Below are 22,396 nucleotides of genomic sequence, written 5' to 3' on the forward strand. Positions count from 1 at the left end.
ATCCATTCACCTTTAAACATTTAAGTTATTTCCAGATATGGGTTATTAAGAATAAATTATAAACATTTACTTACAATCAATCTTTGTGTGGACTTGTTTCCTTTTCTCATATGACAAAAAGTAGAATTGTTGGGTCATATGCTGAGTGCATAGTAAATTAATACTAAACTGGAAACTATTTTCCAAAGTGATTATATCACACTCCTACTTCTCCCGACTCCCATCCCCCAGAAATGTGTGATAGTTTCATTTGTTCTCCATTCTTGCCTACATTTGGTATTGTCTGTCGATTTAGTTTTAGCCATTTTACTGGGTCTGTAGAGTTATCTCTTTTTTTTTTTTTAATTGGGGAATTGGGGTGATGGGAACAGCGTTGAGGAATAGGGGAAGGGAAACAGATAAGTTGCTGTTGTTTTGTTCTTCAGTCTAGTTGTGGAGGACGTTGCTTCACTGGCCCAAGTTGGCACCATCATTGCGCTCTTCCTGGGCGAAGCAGATCAGTCGCCGGCTTCTGGACGGCCGCTCACTGCGGCTGCTGGCCGCTCACGCTGGTTGCTGGCTACATACGGTAGCCCATGGCAACCCACTGCCACAGGGGCTGCAGCCTACGCCGTCACCGGCGACTCACGGCAGCCCAGCTCCAGGTTGAGCTGTTGTTCAGCATCTTAGCTGTGGAGGGCAGTGTCACTGGCCCTCATATGTGGGATCCGAACCAGGGCCTTCTGGCATCCCAAGCCAGTTCTTAACCATCGCGCCACTCAGCCAGCCCAATTATTTCATTTTTTATAGCTATTATATATGGTATTTTATTTAAAAATTTTAGTATCTGACTTTTTCTTGTTAGTTTATAGAGATACATTTGGTTTGTAATTTTTACCTTTTGTCCCACAACCTTGATAAATTTTCTTAATTTTAGTAGCATTTTTATAGATAAAATAGAATTTTCTAATTAGACAATTGCATCATTTGAGTAGAGTGTTACAACTCTCATTTAAAACTGGATGCCTCATTTCTTATTCTTGCTTTATTGCACTGGCTAAAACCTCTAATATAGTGTTGAATAGAAATGGTGAAAGTAGACATTCTTGTCTTATTTCTGATCGTAGAAGGGAAAGTATTCAGTCTTTCACCATTAAATATGATGTTAGCTGTGGGATTTATATAGATATCATTTATTAAGTTGAGGAAGTTTCTTCAATACCTATTTGCCTGAGAGGTCTTATCAGAAATGAATTTTAGATTTTCTTGAATTTTTTTTTTTAATCTATTGCTATAATCATAGGATTTTCCCCTTTTTTGGTCTACAAAATGAATTACATTGGTTAAATTTTAAAACAATCTTATATTCCTGGTTAAAATGAAAAACTCCACTGATGTATCATCTGCCTTATATAGTTTTAAATTTGATTTTCAAAAACTTCTGTTTTTTTTTTTTAGAGTTTTGGAATCTATGTTTCTGAAGGATATTGGTCTGTACTCTTTCTTTCTTTCTTTTTTTCTTTTTTTTTTTTTGTTATCTTTGCCTGGTTTTGGTATCAGAGTAATGCTGGCCTCATAGGTGAGTTGAGAAATAACTCCCTCCATTTTCTGGAATAGTTTGTGTAGAATTTATACAAACTATTGTTTCTTCATATTTATTTCTTCCTTAAATGTTTGTTAAACAGTGAAGTCTTTTGGGTGCTGAGCTTTCTTTGTAGGACAGTTTTTAAGTAAAAATTAAATTTGTCTAATAGATATATGGCTATTCATGATATCTATTTCTTCTTGAATGTGCTTCAGTAGTTCGCATCTTTAATGGAATTTGTCCATTTTATCTACTGATTATTAAAGAGGTGAAATTTATTGGTATACAGTTTTTGGTAATATTCCCTTATTATGATTTTTATATGCTATGATGCTACTTCTCTTATTCTTGTTATTGATAATTTGTTTCTTCTCTCTTTTTTCTCTGTCTAGAGGTTTGTGAGCTATATAGATCTTAAAAAATGGCTTTATCTCTGTTTTTCTTTTTTATTGCATTAATTTCCATTCTGATTTTTATTACTGTTTTATTCTGCTTTCTTTTGGTTTAATTTGTTCTTTTTAAAAAAATTCTTAAAAGTGGAAACTAAGGTAATTGATTTTGAGGTCTTTTTCACTTTCTAATATAGGCTGTTAGTGCTATAAATTTCCCTCTAAATAGTGTTTTATCTGCAACCCACAAATTTTAGTATGTGTTGTGTTATTTTTATTCAGTTCAAAATACCTTTTCATTTTTTTTGGGGGGGGGGCGGATTCCTTCATTATTCTTTGGATTATTTTGAAGTGTCATTTAGTTTCCAAATATTTGGAGATGTTTCACAAATTTTCTGTTACCAATTTGTGGTTTAATTCCACTGTGGTAAATGTTTCATGTACACTTGAAAAAATTTGTTGAGTGGTGTCCTGTAAATGTCAATTATATCAAGTTGATTTATAGTATGATTCAAGTTTTCTGTGTTCTTATTCATTTTAATTCTACTTGTTCTATCAATTATTGAGAGTTAATAATCTCCAGCTGTAATTTTGAATTTGTCCATTTGTCCTTGCTTGTTCATTTCTTTATAGTTTTCAAGCTCTGTTTCTAGTTGCACAAACATTTGGGATTGTTATTAGCTCTAGATGAATGTACCCCTTTATCATTATGAAATGACCCCTTTTAATCCTGCTAATATTCTTTGCTACAAAATTTACTTTGTCTCATATTAATTTAACCACTCTAGCTTTCTTGTGCTTAGTTTAAGTATTGTATACCTTTTTTCATAATTTACTTTTAAGCTCTCTGTGATCTTATATTTCAAATTCATTTCTTCACGATAGCACATAATTTATTTTGAATTTTTAAAAATCCAGTCTGATACTCTCTGCTCTTTTATTGGGGTATTTAGACCATTTATATTTAATGTGATTATTGATATGGCTGTATTTAAATCTCCCATTTTGCTTTTTGATATCTGCTTGTCACATCTGGTCTTTTGCTTTCTTTTGGGTTGAGTTTTTTTTTTTCTTTTTTTTTAGCTGAGCCGTCCTGCCACCTGTTGGCAGCTCAGCAACTGCTGAGCTCGGGCTGGGACTCGAGCCGCTGTTGCTCAGAGCTCAAACTCTTGAGCGAGCTCTTAACCAACTGAGCCACTCAGCCGGCCCTTTGAGTATTTTTTATTACATTTTATTTTTGGCTTATTAGCTACAACTGTTTGTTGTGTTATTTAATGTTTGCTCCAGAGTTTGTAGAATATATCTGAATTTACTGGTCTATGAAGAAATATTATGCATTCTTTTTTATTATATAAAAACCTTTCAACATTATGCCTGCATTTCTCCCTTCCCAGCATGTGTGCTGTTTTTTTGTATACATTTTACTTCCAGTAAATTACAAACCCCACAACATTGTTACTGTTTTTCTCTTAAACAGTCTAATCTTTTAAAGAGATTTAAATGATGGGGGGGGAAAGCCTTTGTAAAATATTTTCTCATATAGTTACCATTTCCTCTGTTCTTCATTCCTTTGAATTCATCCAGATTCCTATGTGGTATCATTTTCCTTCTACTTGAAGGACCTCTTTTAACATTTCTTTTAGTGCTTGTCTGCTGGTGATGAGTGCTTTTAGCTTTTGTATGTATTTCATCTTTTGTTAAAAAGGTTTTTTTTTTGTTTTTTTTTAAGATTTTTATTGGGGAATTGGGGGAAGGGGAACAGACAAGTTGCTGTCCTTTTGTTCTTCAGTCTAGTTGTGGAGTCTAGTTGTGGAGGACGTTGCTTCACTGGCCCAAGTTGGCACCATCATTGTGCTCTTCCCGGGCGAGGTAGATCAGTCGCCGGCTTCTGGACGGCCGCTCACAGCGGCTGCTGGCTACATACGGTAGCCCATGGCAAACCACTGCCACAGGGGCTGCAGCCTATGCCATCGCCGGTGACTCACGACAGCCCAGCTCCAGGTTGAGCTGTTGTTCAGCATCTTCGATGTGGAGGGCAGTGTCACGGCCCTCATTTGTGGGATCCGAACTGGGGCCCTCTGGCGTCCCAAGCCAGTTCTTAACCATCGCGCCACTCGCCGGCCCTTAAAAAGGTATTTTTACTGGATTAGAATTCTAGGTTGAAGAGGTTGCTCCACTGTCTGGCTTATTTTGTTTCTGATATGTGTCATTTTTTTCTTTGTACGTAATGTGTCTTCTTTTTTTTTCTCCCTTCTGGCTACTTTAAAAAAAATTCTCTTTTTTTTTGTTTGTTTCTCACTGATTTTAAGCTTTTTAATTATGATGTGTCTTGTTGTGGTTCTTTTCATCTTTCTTGTGCTTGGGGGTTTTTCTAGCTTCTTGGAATTTTGGGTTTACAGTTTTTCATCACATTTAGAAAAATTTTGCTACTGTTTCCTCAGAATATTTTTTTGTACTCTCTCCTCCCCTTTCTTCTTCTTCAGGGACTTCAATAACATGTATGTTAGGCCTCTTGAAGTTGTTCCACAACTCAGTAATGCGCTGTGCATGTTTTTCAGTCTTTTGTTATTTCATTTTGGTGATTTTCTATTGCTATAGCTTCAGGTTCAGTAATCATTTGTTCTGCAGTGTCTAATCTGTTGTTAATCCCATTGAATATATTTTTTATCTCAGAATTATGGTTTTTGTCTGTAAATTTGATATGTTTATGTATTTGTGTATTTACTAAATCAATACTTATAAGTTCTTACTGTGTTCCAGGTATTAGATTTGACAATATATTTTTCATGAATGACACAAACACTTTTAGTTACAAAGTGGAGGACAAAAGAATGATTGCGGTAGGCTCAAAAGATATGGGAGACAGTGAATGTATAAAAGAAAATTTTCTTTTGAGGCATTGCCTGTAAAGAGGAGCAGAGAAATGTGATGCCAAGAAATACCTTGGTGATGTTGTCAGGGAAGTCTTTTTATAAGATAAAGGATAGTTTATTATATATGCTGATCATAATGATTTAATAAAAAGGGAAAATCAAATGATACATGGGAAAGAGAGAAGGTAACTTTAGGAGGCCTCCACAAGAAGGTTGAGATTCAATGCCTAAGTAGAGGATATTAGCATTAGAATAGAGCACAATTAGGTTATTCTTTCTCACAGGAGTGAAACAGATTGAATGGGTATAGTTGATGGTAGGTTGGTAGATTTTCGGGTGATAGTTTGGAGCATACTAAAGCTTTTGACTGCTCTTGCACATATTCACTGTATGTTTGGAATAACCCCTGGCAGTGTTCTAGGTGCTGCAGGTATAGCACTGAACCATTTAGATGTAGCCCCTGCCCTAAGATTGGTATTTAAAGAAGCAATTAGAGGACCGGCTGAGTGGTGCATTGGTTAAGAGCTGGCTTGGGACGCCAGCTCTGAGCAGCAGGGCCCCGATTCGGACCCCACATTAGGGCCAATGACACTGCCCTCTACAGCTAAGATGCTGAACAACAGCTCTACCTGGAGCTGGGCTGCCGTGAGTCGCCGGCAATGGCGTGGGCTGCAGCGGGGCTGCAGTGGGCTGCCATAAGCTACCATGTGTGGCTGGCAGCCAGCGTGAGCGGCTGGCAGCCGGTGTGAGCTGCCAAGAGCCGCCGTGAATGGCCGTCCAGTGGCCGGCGACCAATCTGCTAACCCAGGAATAGCACAATGGTGATACCAACATGGGCCAGTGAAGCAATGTCCTCCACAACTAGACTGAAGAACTAAAGGACAGCAACTTGTCTGTTCCCCTTCCCCCGATTCCCCAGCACCGTTCCCCTCCCCCAATTCCCCAATAAAATCTTTTTTTTTTAAATAAATAAATAAGCAATTAGAATACTGTGTGTCAATTCCTAGAATAGTTCCTGGCACATAATAGCTTTGCAATAAATGTTTGTTAACTGAATTTGAGGTTGCTCCCACTGTTCTATACCTTTGTCCAAAAACTTGGTCGTCTTCCGTGACAATGACTGAAAGCCAGTACAGAGAGAACATACTAAAATGCATTTATTCCTTTGTCAGGAAACTATAGAAACAAGCTGATAGCAAAGGTGAAGAAGATTCAGGACACAAATATTGGAAAAAATCATGCAGTGTACAAAGTTGGCTGTAATGGATGAAAGTATAGGTTCTTTTGGTAGTCTCAGTGTATGATATTAGACTCTTTTTCAGTTATAAAATACTTGAAGAGCTACTTTTTTGTGCACCACTCATGGAAAGATAAAACTAGAAGAAGATAAATCCTAAAGTATAATAATTTCTTTTTCTTCCTTCTACCTCCTCCCTCCTTCTTTCTTCATGGAGAACCTATGTGAGACTCCTGAATATCTTTTAGAAGAGGTAGACATTCCCTGGTTACTTGTTTTATAGGTAGCTCGCTTAAAAATGAGTTACAGGGCAGCCAGTTGGCTCAGTTGGTTAGAGCGCGGTACTTGCAACACTAAGGTTTCCGGTTCAATTCCCACATGGGCCAGTGAGCTGCGCCCTCCACAACTAGATTGAAAACAATTACTTGACTTGGAAATGATGGGTCTTGGAAAAACACACTGTTCCCCAATAAAGTTTAAAAAGAAAAAATTACACACACACCCCTCCCTCTCTCTTCTCTCTCCCCCCAATCCCTCCCTCCCACTCTCTCTTCTCCTCTCTTTTCCTCCCTCCTCTCCCTCCTCCCTTCTTTCTCTCCCCAGCCCTGCCCTCCCTTCCTCCCTCTCCTCCTTCCCTCTCCCTTTCTCTCTTTCCCTCTCTGTCGCTCTCACTCACACACACAAGTCCCAAATATGCAATATCTTTTCATAGCACATTAAAAAAATAATAAACTCTCTCATCCTCTCAGGGTACAGATGATGTTTTAACAATGAATGAAAAAGTAACTGCCTCATGCTAGGAAACCATTTTTAAAATAATGTCATCGTTATATATTTTTTATTGTTGACAAAAACTATGACAACTTCATATGTGCAAACTTTAGTGTTGGAAACATAATTTTCTAAATTCAATGAGCATATGATCCTATTTGCTAAAAATATTAAAATGTAATCTTTTAATTTATTTTCCTGAAAAACTGATTTATATCAGTGAACACTGGAAATCTACTAGCTAAATTTCAGTAGAAACCTTTGCATAAATAAGGTACAGGATTGAAATTTGGTATCATGATTTAGTAAATATAGCAATTCTTCCATTTGTGTAGCAATGTCTTTGTAATAGCCAATGAAACCAAACATCAAAATAAGCCAATTTTAGTGTCAAACCTTAGAGGCACTATTTTTTGTGTGTAACAAAAGTGTTGCCATTAACAAATACAATTTTATAATTACTCTAAAATATTATTTATTTCACTTTATCTGGGCCCTTTAAAATTTCAGTATTGGTTATATACATATTAGTTAAATAATAATGCATAAAATATACAATTGGCAGTTTTATAAGGATCATTTTCAGTCCACATATTAAATGAACCCACGCAGTTCAAACCTGTGTTTAAGGGTCAACTGTACATATTTTGAAGATACAAATGCAAAAATTTCTTAGCGATGGAGAATGCATGGTCAAAAAAGCTGAACACCCGTTTGTTTAAGCTGTAGTCCTCCCCTGCTTGGACCACTGCAATCATCTCCCAATAGCTATCTTTACTACCATTCTAGTTTTCTTATAGCTATTTTCCATTTAAAAGCAAGGATGATCTTCACAATATGCAGTGTCATTGTATAATTCTGCATAGTAAACTGCACACACACATAAATCTGTAATGTGATCTACAAAGTCTGCAAGCTGTATGATCTAGCTTCTCAGGTCTTGTGTCCCATTTCTCACCTCTTTTCCTCCTGTGCTTTTTCCTTTCACAGGCTGCCTTTATCCTTTATACTAGCTGTGCTCCTATCCTTATTGGCCTTCGCTGTTCTTTCTTTTCTTTTTTTTAAGATTTTTATTGGGGAATTGGGGGATGGGAACAGCACTGGGGAATTGGGGGAACGGGAACAGACAAGTTGCTGTCCTTTTGTCCTCAAGCTAGTTGTGGAGGACGTTGCTTCACTGGCCCAAGTTGGCACCATCATTGCGCTCTTCCCGGGTGAGGCAGATCAGTCGCCGGCTTCTGGACGGCCGCTCACGCTGGCTGCTGGCTACACACGGTAGCCCATGGCAACCCACTGCAGCCTACGCTGTCTCCGGAGACTCACGGCAGCCCAGCTCCAGGTTGAGCTGTTGTCCAGCATCTTAGCTGTAGAGGGCAGTGTCACTGGCCCTCATATGTGGGATCCGAACCGGGGCCCTCTGGCATCCCAAGCCAGCTCTTAACCAACGCGCCACTCGGCCAGCCCCCTTCGCTGTTCTTTCTACCTTATACACTTATCTTTCCCTTCCTTTCCCAGCTTATTTCCTACAGATCCTTCAAATCTCAACCTAAGCAGTACTTACTCAGGGAAGCCTGTGTTCATCTTCCTGGCCAGATTCATATTCATATTCATACTCATGTTCTCTCTCTCACGCACACTCACAGGGACACACAATTACAAGTTCTTATACAAGTATAATACTGTTGTACTTACCACAGTTGCCATTTTACCTTTTTTTGCGTGAGTAGTTGCAAAGATAGTCATTGACATTATTCAGGCGGGTGTTAAGCTCCATGAGGACAAGCCCATTGTTCGATTTTGCTTATCATTCTATTTTTCCAGTACTTAGATATATGAGAGTATGTCATGCCAAAGGGTTTGTGTTTCATACTTAGGAGAAACAAAGAGCCATTGGAGGCTCTGTGAAAAATAGGAGAGTAATGATGACACATATTAAGACCTGGGCTTTGGAAAGATTAACTAGAGGCTGTAATTGTGAAGGAGAGCGTCTGGAGTCAGGAAGATCCATTAGGTGGCCATTGTACAATAGATGAAAGCAGTTGAGGACCCAAAGTCTGCAGTGTAATGGAGAGGAGATAGTGTTGCATTTAGGAGCTGTTTGGAGACAGGATCCAGTAGCACTTGGTGACTAGCTGACTATTGTCAGAAGTGAGGGAACAGAGTCAGAGATTACTTGAAAACTTGGGCTGTTGACTTGTATTTTAGGCCACTTATCTGGTAAATTAGCAGTTCAAGAGAATGGAGGATTCTTTTCATTTTTTACCACAATTCATAGGCATGGCCTCTTTGCCACTGCTTATTGATAGGTTTTTAAAATAGCCTTATAGAGATACCATGCAATTCACCCATTTAAAGTATACAATTAAATGGTTTCGAACATACTTATAGACATGTGCAACTATCACTATAGTCAGTTTTAGAACATTTTCATCACCTCAGAAAGAAATTGTCTCCTCTTTAGCTATTACCTTCTCTTCTTCTGTTCCCCTGACAGCCACTAAATTACTCTCTGTCTTAACAGAGTTCCCTTTCTGGACATTTCATGTAAATGGAATCATAACATGTGGTCTTTTGTGCCTGGATTATTTCACTTAGCATAATGTTTTCAAGGTTCTTCCAAGTTGTAGCATGTATCAGAACTTCATTACTTTTTATGGCCAACTATTTCATTGTATTTGATATAGCTCACGATTTGTTTATACGTTCATCAGCTAATGGACATGTGGGTTGTTTCAGGCTTTTGGCTGTTATGAATAATGCTGTTGTAAACATTTGTATACAACTTTTGATGTGGACATATGTTTTCATTTTACTTGCGCCCATTGGTAACTATGTTTAATCATTTGAGAAACTGCCAGAATGTTTTCCAAAGCAGGTTGCTACACCATTTTACATTCCCATACGCTTCCAATTTCTCCATATCCTTAACCGCATTTTTTATCTCGCTTTGTGATTCTAGTCATCCTAGTGGGTGTGAAGTAGTATCTATCTCTGTGGGTTTGATTTGTATTCCCCCCATGACAAATTATGTCAAACAGCATCTTTTCATGTACTTATTGGCCATTTGTATATCTTCCTTGGATAAATGTATATTCAGATCCTTTGCCCTTTTTTATTGGGTTGTCTTTTTATTTTTAAGAGTTCATTATATAATATAAATATCAGTCTCTTAATCAGGTATATGATTTGCAAATATTTTCTCCCCATTCTGTGGGTTGTCTTTTCATTTTCTTGATGGTGTCCTTTGAACTGCAAAAGCTCTTAATGTTGGTGAAAACTAACTTATCTATATGTTTCTTGTGCTTTTGGTGTCATATGTAAGAACTCTTTGCCAAAGGCAAAGTCATTAAGATTTGGCATTATGTTTTATTCTAAGAGTTTTGTAGTTTTAACTCTTATATTTAGGTCTTTGATTCATTTTGATTTAAAATTTTTTTTTATACCTAACTTCATTCTTTTCCATCTGGCTATTCAGTTGTCCTAGCGCCATTTGTTGAAAAGACTATTCTTTCCTTATTGGATGGTCTTGGCACCCTTATTAAATATCAGTTGACCATAGATGTAGGTTTACAACATTTTGTAACAGCAAAACTATGTTTTAGCTTTCTACTGTTTGCGTTTCTCTTTTACAGTTAATTCTGTTATTAAAGGATGATTATGCTTATTTTTAAGTAGGCATTTAGGGATTTAGGGATATTTGTGTAATTTTAGTACTACATAGTGTACCACAGACTTAACCTAGAAAAATGGACAATTTGCACATGTGAAACATCTATCCTGATCATGAAAGTTGAGTTTGGAAACTCATGTTTCTTTCACAGTACATTTTGGCTTCCTCTTTACTGGTGCTTCCTGAGGACCAGGCATTGTGCTAGTATTGGGCTTATAAAGAAGTATATGACAATCTCTTCTAGTTGCTAACTGTGAGATTTTTTTGAGCAGGGAGAGAGAGAAGAAGGGAGTAAAATGACATGGGACGACTATGTATAGCGTTTTTAGTCCATAAAAGTGGTATATTTTGAGACTATATAGGTTATTTTCACACTAGTATGCAGTGTTTGGTATTACCTTTAAAAAATTTTTTTCTTAAGACCAAGAATCTTACATTTAAACAATTTGCATTTCCAGGACTCTAAATTAGGGTATGAATATCGTGGATGCTGTGCTGAGAAGAAATGAATGATAAAGAAAGACTATTAGGTCACTTGAATTCTTACAGCATTTTTCTTTTATGCATTCTTAGGAATTCAACATGTTTTTCATTGAATTAGCTGGAATTAAATAATTTGAAGCATTTTCCACTAATGTACCTTTTTCACTTAATGTTACCATATAATTTTATATCCCTTTGTCTTAGGAATCTCAGCAGTCCAACTTTGGCTCTGGAGAACAAAGTGAGTATTTTTCTCTTGGCTTTCTAATTAAGCTGTTTATTAAGCTTTCATTTTTCATGGTCATGTCATGTATTGCTTTAATAATTCTTTTGCATGTCTTATCCCAATTTTTATTATGTGATAATTAGCAGTGGGTTGAACTGAATCTTGACATGCTTATAAATGAAGAATTATAGATTATTGGAGATCAAAATCAACTTTTTATTAAGTATTTGAACCAATATTTCAAAGTTCATGAATCAATTTGGTGGGCACCTCATAAACCCAAGAAACATTCTGTCTTTCCATCTCCTTCATGAGGATACTTGGTTCTTGATAGTAAAACTCCAGGACCAAAGGGGTCGTTGTAGCTTATAATGGCTCTTCTCTTCCTATTTCTATATTTATTTATTCTTCCTGGGTCTTTTGGTCTGGGAAGAAAGCCTGCTGTCTGCTACACAATCCCCTTTTACCTCCACTCTCTGGGCCTCTCAGAAGAACTTCAGGGGAAGATAACCTTAGGGAATTCAAGTATGGTCCCAAGACATGATGGCTGTGTAATTGATAGTGTTAAGATTAGTGGTAAGGTCAGGAAACGTAGCAAATATCTGGGCTTTGCCACATAACTCTGTAACAAAACAAATGTTCTCTTTGCCAAGAGTAGTAACTTCTTATAGAAGGTAGATTAATGCTGGTAGTAAACTATTTTGGGAGATAAAAATGTGAAACTTTTTGATCCTTAGCTTGTTGTCTTTAGTGATCTTAAAGATGAAACTAGAAGACTATCCTTTTTAATGTTAACGAACTATATATCCATTTCTTACATCTGCCCTAAAGCTGTAGTTATAGGAAAAGGGACCTAACATTGTGAATATATAGGAAATAGCTAGCTATAGACCAGAAAGTTTACATTTTCTCTTAAAATGTTTAAAAAAATGGCTCATCCTGACTTCTACCCCTCCCCTTATACTCTCTCCCCAAGGAAACTATTGGCAAATGGGATCATCAGCGGCACCTGCTCTTTATTATCTGTGTTTTTCCCTTAATTTATTTTGGAGCTGTTTCTGTATCAACATAAAGCTCTAGCTCATTCTTTTTAACATCAAAATTGTGTTAATATTGTATGAAAGTGCCATAATTTATTTAACTAGTCCCCCTCTTGATGGACATTTGTTTCCAGATTTTGCTGTTACAAACCATACTATCGTAAACATCCATGTGTGTATATTTATGTATTCCTTCAGATATGCCTAAAAGATAAATTCCTTTTGTCATAATTGCTAAGTCAGTGGATATGTACACTTAACAGTATTGATAAGATAATATTACCAGATTACCTTCCAGAATGATGAATGAGTTTATAGTTCTACCAACAGCATATGAGAATGTCTGTTTCACCAGTACCTAATATTATTGGACTTTAAAGTGTTAACAGCTTGATGAATGAAGAATTATATCTTATTGTTTTGATTTCTATTTCCTTGCGGGTATATCAATAGATATTTTATAATCTAAATTGCCCTACTTCAGTTACTGATTTCTGCATTCCATTTGTTCTAGAAAGATACAATCCTTCTTCTAAAACTTCAAATGGACATCAGTCTAAATCGTAAGTTTATTGCTTAATAAGTTTAATACTTGTCATTTTTGCTAAAAGTCTACCTCTAGAGTCTGGATATTTAGAACAACACTTAGAAATATGTATTTAATCTTTTTAGGCAGGGTAGGCAAAATTTTATGTAAAGGGCCAGGTAGTGAAATTGTTTTAGGCTTTAGGGGCCATATGGTTCCTGTCCCAACTGCTCAGCTCTGCCATTGTACATAAAGCAGCCATAGACATGGATCTGTGGCCGTAGTCTATGGCTGTATTCCAGTAAAAGAAAAAAATTTTTTTAATTAAAGTTTATTGGGGTGACAATTGTTAGCAAAGTTACACAGATTTCAGGTGTACAATTCTGTAATATATCATCTATATATCACATTGTGTGTTCACCAACCAGAGTCAGTTCTCTTTCTATCACCATATATTTGATCCCCTTTACCCTCATCTACCTCACCCCACCCCATTACCCTCTGGTAACCACTAAACTATTGTCTATGTTAAAATTTTCTTTACAAAATAGGTGGTGGTCTGAATTTGGCTTGTGGGCCACAGTTTGCATACCTCTACTCTGAGATTACAGGTTTTTTTCATCTCTCAGAGGTGTGTGTGTTGTATTTGTGTGTGTATGTTAATAGTTTGTTTTTAATAAAGAAGACATAAAAAAAAGACATGATTCTTCTTTGAAAGCCTTCCAATTAACCACTAAATGTAGAATACATATTAAAGCAACATAGTTTGTACTGTCTTTAAGTTTTCCAACTTTTATTTTGTAGGTAGAACCTGGAGTATACATTAAAATTTAATAGCATAGTATATTACATGATAATAAATTCCAGGTTAATAAATGAACTCCTCAATTCCTGAGACCACAAGTCATCTTAGTGAATGAAACAAAGTTCTAAAAAAACTGTGGCCACAGTGCTAGCTAGCTCTGTGCCATAACCACAATCTATACTAATAATCTCAGCCTCTTCAGATGACTATAGGGAGACCAGAATGAGAATGAAAATACATGAATGCAAGAAATCCTCTTTGTTGCTGAAGAATTCAAATTATATTCCTGTTTACCATATTTATTCATATGCAAAGAACTGATACAAACCTACCATATATGTGCATATCACTTTGGTTGCTGAGGGAACAAAAGCAGGCAGGACCTTGAGCATCTTGGTAAAAGCTTTGACATAGTCACATGTGTAAACAGGTTCACTGAGCTCCCATTATTAAATCCTAAGGACCGAGAGAATTCAGAGTAAGTACATTTGCTTATAGGAAATCAGTCATAAAGATGCACTAAGGCCTTGTCCAAAAGAAAACTTTTTTTCTGTCTCACTTAATTGGGCCAGCCTTAAAACACGTCTCATAATTCTGTAATCACCTGGTTACTTTGTTTGTAGGTGATCTTTTATGTGACACTCTGTGAATTTGGGGTCAGATTTAGAAACTCATGTTAAGCTTTGAGGGGAAACTGTAAGTAGTTATTGGAGTGAAAGATTTCCTTCCCACTGATTGAAGACTGTCATGAAATTTTAAGGAGAAAAGTAATGGAATTACTGACAATGGGAAATTAAACTTTTTCTAGTAGTTCTCCCTAAGCTTTGTATTCATTTTTTCTCTCCTGTAAAAAAGGAAAGTGTTTTGTGGTTCGTTATTCAGTTTTAATTTTTATTTTATGGCCTTAAGGAAAATTGAAGCATCAGCTTATAGTATTTTTTAAATTTATTTCAATTTTTATCAAGGAAGATTTGGAACCTGGAGTTTATTTTTAACTCCATTTTAACTCCATGGTCACTTCTGTTGTATAGCCAAATTTCTTACCCATAATTGTTACTGCTATAGAGGGCACTCATCTTTCATAAAAGCAAGGCATTTTATGAACTAGAACTTTGACTTCATGTTCTAGTTTTTATAGTTAACCTAGTTGTATAAATCTTCATGGAACATTGGGAACAATGAAAGACAATTGCTTATCCTTTCATTTTATCTTCCTTCTTGTTAGAGTTCTATCTCTCTAGTGGAGTGTTGGATATGAGTATGATAATTTGTTTTAATAATGAGTGTGTGTGTATGCAATTAGAAAAATTAGAGATAACAGAACTGAATATAAGAGTTTCTAGAAGGTAGCTTTTGTTTAATTAGAAAAGAAATATTTTACTTATGGAAGGGTTAGATTTTCTGAACTTTTAAATTTCTCAATTTTTACTCTGGATGTGAACCAAACCAGACAGAGTAAGACTTACTGCTTCTTTTCTTTGTTTTTCAAATTGAATCTTTGGCTACCACAGTGATTATTTCTAGAATTCTTAATAGATATTTAATACTCTGGTATGCCATGATAAACTGTTCCAAAAATAACAATCCTTTCTGCCTTTTCCCTCTAGTATGTTAAAAGATGACTTAAAGCTAAGCAGCAGTGAAGACAGTGATGGGGAACAGGTGTGTCTACTACTACATATTTGCCAGTTTCATCCAGTATTTGTTTTCATTGTTTTTTGTATGAATTGTAATGTAATAATACATTTATGATCCAGTTATTTAAAATAAGTTTCTTCCCACTTTCCGACACTGCAATGTCATTTTCCACTCTGTCTTTAAAGCTCCATTTTCTTCTGACTTTTAAAAAATTGGCTTTTCCTTAATATTTATCATGGATCAGAACATACTCATGAAGCACGAGATTGTTGACAGGAACTGTTAACAAAGTTTTTCATCTTATCCTGGCAATTATTTAGGTTAAAACAGTATGTTGTAAGTGTTAAGTAAACATTCATGCATACATTAGAGCAACCAGTTTTTCTAGTAAGAAAAGAGTTCAGATATTGTTTACATTAAGCAGATAGAGTGATATTTATTTATTTATTCACGGATTTCCTCTCATGTTTTAATTTTAGGATTGTGATAAGACAATGCCAAGGAGTACACCAGGAAGGTAGGCATCCTTTTACTTATTTTTTTCTGGTGGGGTGAGTGGGGTCAGCCTGATAACATTGTAGTGATATAATAGTTAACCTTATAAAGTAAATATTATCGATTGTGATGGTTGTACAACTCTGTAAATTAACTAGAAATTATTGAATTGTACACTTAAAATGTTTGTGCTACTTTTTAAAAGGTAAATACTGTGCAGCATATCAGAAATGTTTTAAGGAAATATTTATTTTATAATGAATTTCTGGATTCATAGAACTGTATGTAAAGCTTAACAATAGTAAACATTTTAAATAAAGTTGGTTGTCAGAATTGGATGTTTTCCTGTTGTCATGGTAAAGAAAAGCAACTGCAACTTTTGGTCATTTATATGTTTTATCTCTTTTAGTAACTCTGAACCTTCACACCACAACAGTGAAGGGGCAGAAAACTCTCGGGATGACTCCAGCAGCCACAGCGGCTCTGAAAGCAGCTCTGGATCTGACTCAGAGAGTGAAAGTAGTTCCAGTGACAGTGAGGCAAATGAACCATCCCAGAGTGCATCTCCTGAGGTGAGAGGGCGGCGGGAGCACCTTCCACAGGCCCTGTCAGGACCCCTGGCGATGGCCAGTTGAGAACTGATTCAAATATAAACGGTGAAAGGAAGAAGGTTACATATTCTGACAAAAAGAAATTGAATTATATATCTTGGAGGAAACCTAGATACTTCAGTTTCTTCAAACAAACATTTGGTCTAGATTAGGAACTATTTGAGGTCATATTTCAGGTCATGAAAATAATTGGATTTATTTTGATTGGGCTTTATTTTTGTGTCTTAACGTGGTAATTCATTTGTAGTTATTGTGGGTAAAAAATATAATTTTACTGCAGCCCGATGAAATGTGATTAAAATCTATTGGACCTATGTCATTTGTTTACTTTCTGAAATTAAATGTCTTTTAAAATTTTGCCTTTGAAGATAGATTTCTGACAGAAATATTTCATATTTAAAGGCCACGTATAACATTAAGTTTATCTTCTCATTCAAGTGATTAGATCTAATGTCAATATCCAGCTCTTTGCTTTGGTTCAATAAGAACAATGAAAAACAAATGTGCTTGTGGCTTTGGCATTGTGTGTTTCCTCTTCCTGAGACTGTAAAGGAGGGAAGAAAGCTTCAGTATTGAAAAAAGCATACTGGGCCGGCTGAGTGACTCAGTTGGTTAAGAGCTCGCTCAAGAGTTTGAGCTCTGAGCAACAGTGGTTCGAGTCAGCCCGAGCTGAGCAGCCGCTGAGCTGCCAACAGGTAGCAGGATGGCTCAGCTAAAAAAAAAAAAAAAAAAAGAGACCTTGAAAAAAGCATACTTATTTCTCTGTCTTTCAGCCCGAACCACCACCTACAAACAAATGGCAACTTGATAATTGGTTGAATAAAGTGAACCCACATAAAGTGTCACCAGCTTCTTCTGTGGACAGTAACATCCCGTCATCTCAAGGCTATAAAAAGGAAGGCCGAGAACAGGGCACTGGGAATAGCTACGCTGATCCAGGTGGACCTAAAGAAACTAGTTCCACTACTCCTGGACGAGACTCCAAAACCGTCCAAAAGGGATCAGAAAGTGGGCGTGGGAGGCAGAAGTCTCCTGCACAGAGTGACAGCACAACACAGAGGAGAACTGTAGGCAAAAAACAACCCAAAAAGGCTGAGAAGGCAGCTGCTGAAGAGCCCCGTGGAGGCTTGAAGATAGAAAGTGAAACCCCCGTAGACATGGCTACCAGCATGCCCTCCAGCAGACACAAAGCAGCCACCAAAGGCTCAAGGAAACCCAACATTAAAAAGGAGTCCAAATCTTCCCCTCGACCTTCAGCAGAGAAAAAAAAATACAAGTCAACCAGTAAATCTTCCCAGAAATCAAGGGAAATCATAGAAACAGATACCTCATCCTCAGATTCGGATGAAAGCGAGAGCCTTCCTCCTTCCTCCCAAACTCCTAAGTACACTGAGAGTAATAGGACTCCCGTTAAGCCCTCCTCAGTGGAGGAAGAAGATAGCTTTTTTCGGCAACGTATGTTCTCTCCTATGGAAGAGAAGGAACTTCTTTCACCCCTTAGTGAGCCTGATGACAGGTATCCACTTATTGTGAAGATTGACCTGAATCTCTTGACTAGAATACCAGGAAAGCCTTACAAAGAAACAGAGCCACCCAAGGGGGAAAAGAAAAATGTGCCAGAAAAGCACACAAGAGAGGCTCAGAAACAAGCCTCAGAAAAAGTTTCCAACAAAGGCAAGAGGAAACATAAGGTTTGTGAAGGGTTTTATTGAAATGCAGTAGACATCTCAGCCAAAAAATAACTTGCTGAGTCATAGCTATGAGGGAAAATAGAGGGTGAGCCCAAGGTCTTGCTAAGGCTACAGACAAAACGTTCTTCTGAGCACCCTTGGGCTTCTGCCTGTCTTCTTCAGTAAAGCAGGATAGCTTCTAATCAAGTCAGAAATGAGCCAGTGCTTCGGTTCAGAGTGTGTGCTGGCCGGTGTAGAGGTAAGAGTGAAGCAGAGAGATTGCAAGCTAGCCTTCACAAACAGCATTCTTCCAATTTTGGTTTGAAATGTCTTTAGTTGGGATATGTACTCTCCAGGTTGTCACAGTCCCTAACACTTCTCTCTTCTACCCAGACCAAATCACACTTTTTAAATTACTAATTCCAGCTAAAAATATAATAATTGACTCACTAATTTTGACACGTCCTTAAGAATTTCACCAATCCACTATACATACCTATGCCCCACTTTTTCCCCTTTTTTAACATCCATATCTGCAAGTTCAGAACTAAAAACATCTGCTGGCACATAGCCAGCTCTCACCCCTAAATACTTACAAGATAATTTGGATTTAGAGATGAAGGTTGGTGCATATATTTAAGGTCAGCTTTTTTAGACCTAAGAAATGTGAAAATTCACATATGTCTATGTTGAAGGATACTAGACATAATGAAAAGAGCTGAATAACTTACATATTTAGATGGAGATTTTTTGAAAAAAAAACAGCTTGAGTTTTTCAGCGCTAGTGAGGAATATTTTTTTCTTTTTTATTGTTAGTTTCAGGTGTACAGAACAATGCAATAGTTATCCTTTTCACCCTTCACACAGAAACAAACCCCCTCTCCATCTACTGCCCTCCCACCCCCTGATATCATACTTATCTATTACAATTTGAATTTGTAGAGGAAAGTAAATTTTAATACTTTTGAAGTATTAAAGTATTCTTTACTATTTTGAAGAATAGTGTTAATTTCCCAATACATACATACATACATATATATATATATATATATATACATATATATATATATATATATGAATATGATTGTAAAAGACGAAAAGCATTGAACAGGTGAACAAATAGGTACCAGAATGGCTGTACCAGGTGGTCTCGGAACAAAACCCCACTCTCAGTTGACCTTGAGAATTTCACGTAGGAGAATAGGAAGAATTCAGCATTTTTCTAAAATAAAGTAAACCAGAGGTTTATCCTTTCTCTTTTTCTTAAAACCACAGTACTATGTGCAGATGATGATGTATATTTGGACAAACTAGAATAATACTTGTCTCTTTCTTTTTGTATCTTCAAAAGTTGAAGATATTTTAAAATTTGAATTTCTAGAAAACTGAAGCTTACTACTTCAGTGCTATTGATAATGAGTTTCCATTATTGTACTATAGGGATGCTTTATTCAATGAGTAAGCTATCTAGGGCTGCTGGCCCCAATAGCCCACAGCCTCAGATTGCTGGGCATGATTATGGGACTTAATTTATAGAATTGCATGAAACAGAGCTTGTAAATGATAGGCTCTGCCATTTAGGAAACTAAGGTGTTTCTTATGAGATAAAAAAATGATCCTTTAGTGCTTAACAAGTATTATGTGTTTTTTGATAAGATTTTCAAATGTTTATAAATAGAAAGTCCTTTTTACTCTTGTTTAAAATTTTACTATATATATATATATATATATATATATATATATATATATATATATATATATATATATATATATATAACTTGTAATAAAAAATCCCTTTCCCCTAAAAAAAGTGCCCCATATCTCCTCTCCTCCCTTATATCTTCCTGGATATATTTCTACCAAGTTTTTTATATAAACACTTATAGGCCAAATTTTGATTTTATAAAATGTATCCCACCAGAAAACTTGATTTTTGAGATTCATGGCTTTGGTAAATGTGTCGGTTGTTCCTAAAGATAAAGCAGGTAGTACTGAGAGGAAACCCAGCCAAGAGTAATGAATGATGTAGATTCCTTTTTCTCATGTTTTCACATGTTCAACTTTAGTCATTTTGTGTAGGGGAACAGAGTCTTTTGTTATGGCAGAATGTTTACAATCATGTGCCCTGGTATTTAAAGCAAATATCAAATAGGAAAACTTAGATTCACTCAGGAAAGTAGCATTGGCACTTTAGATGGGCCCATAGCTTTTGTTTCAGCTAAAAAAAAAGTTTTTCAAAAGTCGTTAGGCTTGGCTATAATAAAAAATGTGGACAGTAGCAAGTGTTGATGAAGACATGGAGGAATTGGAATTATACAGTTCTGGTGGGAATGTAAAATGATGAAACAGCTTTGGAGAGTGAATTTTAAAGATTGAATTTTATGGTATGTAAATCATATTTTAATTAAAATTTCATTCCCCCAAAAAACAACATTAGTCTGAAAAGATGCCATCCAAAAGACTAGGGAATTTGTTTCAATATTTGGGCCCTCTTTATCTAAAATGGGGGACTTTTTCTGAGCCTTAAAACCTAATTTACTGAACATTGTTTAAATGATTTTTTTTTACTTCACGTTTATCTTCTTTCTGAAGTTTATCAGGGATAAACTCTTTGGGGGTGATTAGTGCTGGAAACTGAAGTTAGAAAATAAAGTTCAAACCTAGCAGCTGCTGCTTCTGTTTTTCATCCAGAATGAAGATGATAACCGAGCCAATGAGAGCAAGAAACCCAAAACAGAGGACAAGAATTCAGCAGGCCACAAGCCATCCAGCAACAGAGAGTATGTCCCCAAAAGTATTATAGGCGTGTTAATATATGTACACGTATGTCATTTGCTTTGGAATGCTCTTAGAATGTACCTTTTAGCAACTATATGTCATATACATGTATACACATACATATACCAAATACTGTGAGCTTCTGCTTTTAGTTAATAGGCATAGAAAGCATAAAAGATCCAGTCACTTCTTCCTCTGCTCTTTTTTTTAATGGAGTAGGGGTGAGTATAGGATAAGAATTAAAGTAAGGCTTTACCACTTTCTGGCTAGATATCAGCTTATCTGTAACTTGCAAGAGATTAATTGTTATTATGAGTGTTAGTATCTTCATTTACCATTCATTTTCTGTTTCTTCTATTCAACCAGTATTTATTTATTGAATACTTACTGTGTGGCAGGCCAAGGTTTAGGCATTGGCCTGCCACATGGGCGGGGCCATCCATGGGCGGGGGGTGGAGGTGGGAACAAGATGCCTGCCCTCATGAAATTTACAGTTCTGTTTTGCAGAAATCATGTGTTCTAGTAATCTAATGGGCAAAACAAAGTCTTGAAAGCAGGCAAAGAGAAATGGAAAAATCCATCACCCTTATATTACTGTGTGGAGAAATGAGGGCATTTATTTGGTTTGGCAGGTCATCTAAGCAGAGTGCAGCAAAAGAAAAGGATTTGTTGCCTTCTCCTGCTGGGCCTGTTCCTTCAAAAGATCAAAAAACAGAGCATGGCTCTCGGAAGAGGACTATTAGTCAGTCTTCTTCCTTAAAGTCAAGCAATAACAGCAACAAGGAGAACAGTGGGAGCAGCAAAAACAGTTCCTCCACGTCAAAGCAGAAGAAAACTGAAGGGAAGACTTCCAGTAGCTCTAAGGAGGTCAAGGTAAGTCATTGGGGGCTTGAGTCTTTAGAAAATCAGTTTCGTTGCTATGTGACTTCTCCAAGGTGACACGGTGCTTTGGAAATTTTGTAAACATCTCAACATTTATAGTCCTGTGCATTTTACTCTCAAAATGTGATGATCTTGATAATAAACTTAGCAGTGATCTGAGACCATGAAAGCAGCAAGTCAGCTGGCCACATGTATAGTAATTAAGATAGAAACCAATAATTGGAAAAGTTGGTTATGGAAAAACACTTTTGATTATGGTCTAATTATAAAAAGCCCCAGTTGCTTGTCTGAGGTTTGAAGTTGGCTGTGGATTTTTTAGAATTCAATTTTACAAGCAAGTTACCGTACTTTGCCCTGTATAACGTGCACTTTTTTTGCCCAAATTTATGAGGGAAAAATAAGGATGCGCATTATTCATGGGTAGTACTAATATAAATGTTTTTAATTCTTTTATTTATGCTTATGAGTTAAAAGTGCAAAAATAAATAAATGGTAAAATTTCTTTATAATACAAAAAACAAGTACCTAAATATAAACAAATAAAAATTTGAATTAAAAAATTAAAATGAAAGATTTTTTTCCCTGAAAGTTTGGGCCAAAAACGTGAGTGTGCATTATACATGGGAGTACATTATACATGGCAAAATACGGTACATTACATAAAGTGACAGAGTAGCCATTTGGCTTTGATTCTTGAAGAAGAAGAAAATTATTAAGCAGAGCTAACACTGAAATTAT

The 22,396-nt window shown here is 36.3% G+C and overlaps 1 protein-coding gene across 2 annotated transcripts in view; it reads left to right on the forward strand.

Annotated features, from left to right (window-relative positions):
* The window catches only part of AFF4 (ALF transcription elongation factor 4), an 85,106-nt gene that overhangs the window by 40,406 nt on the left and 22,304 nt on the right, over positions 1-22,396 (forward strand). For both annotated transcript variants that reach the window (XM_019642194.1, XM_019642195.1), the window contains exons 7-14: positions 11,192-11,228; positions 12,768-12,816; positions 15,192-15,246; positions 15,702-15,739; positions 16,127-16,289; positions 17,102-18,019; positions 20,690-20,778; positions 21,409-21,649. In XM_019642194.1, the coding sequence (XP_019497739.1) occupies positions 11,192-11,228; positions 12,768-12,816; positions 15,192-15,246; positions 15,702-15,739; positions 16,127-16,289; positions 17,102-18,019; positions 20,690-20,778; positions 21,409-21,649 (1,590 nt within the window). The remainder of the gene's footprint in view (positions 1-11,191; positions 11,229-12,767; positions 12,817-15,191; positions 15,247-15,701; positions 15,740-16,126; positions 16,290-17,101; positions 18,020-20,689; positions 20,779-21,408; positions 21,650-22,396) is intronic.

Source organism: Hipposideros armiger, unplaced genomic scaffold (genome assembly GCF_001890085.2).
Source record: "Hipposideros armiger isolate ML-2016 unplaced genomic scaffold, ASM189008v1 scaffold_66, whole genome shotgun sequence".
Classification (NCBI taxonomy): Eukaryota; Metazoa; Chordata; class Mammalia; order Chiroptera; family Hipposideridae; genus Hipposideros; species Hipposideros armiger.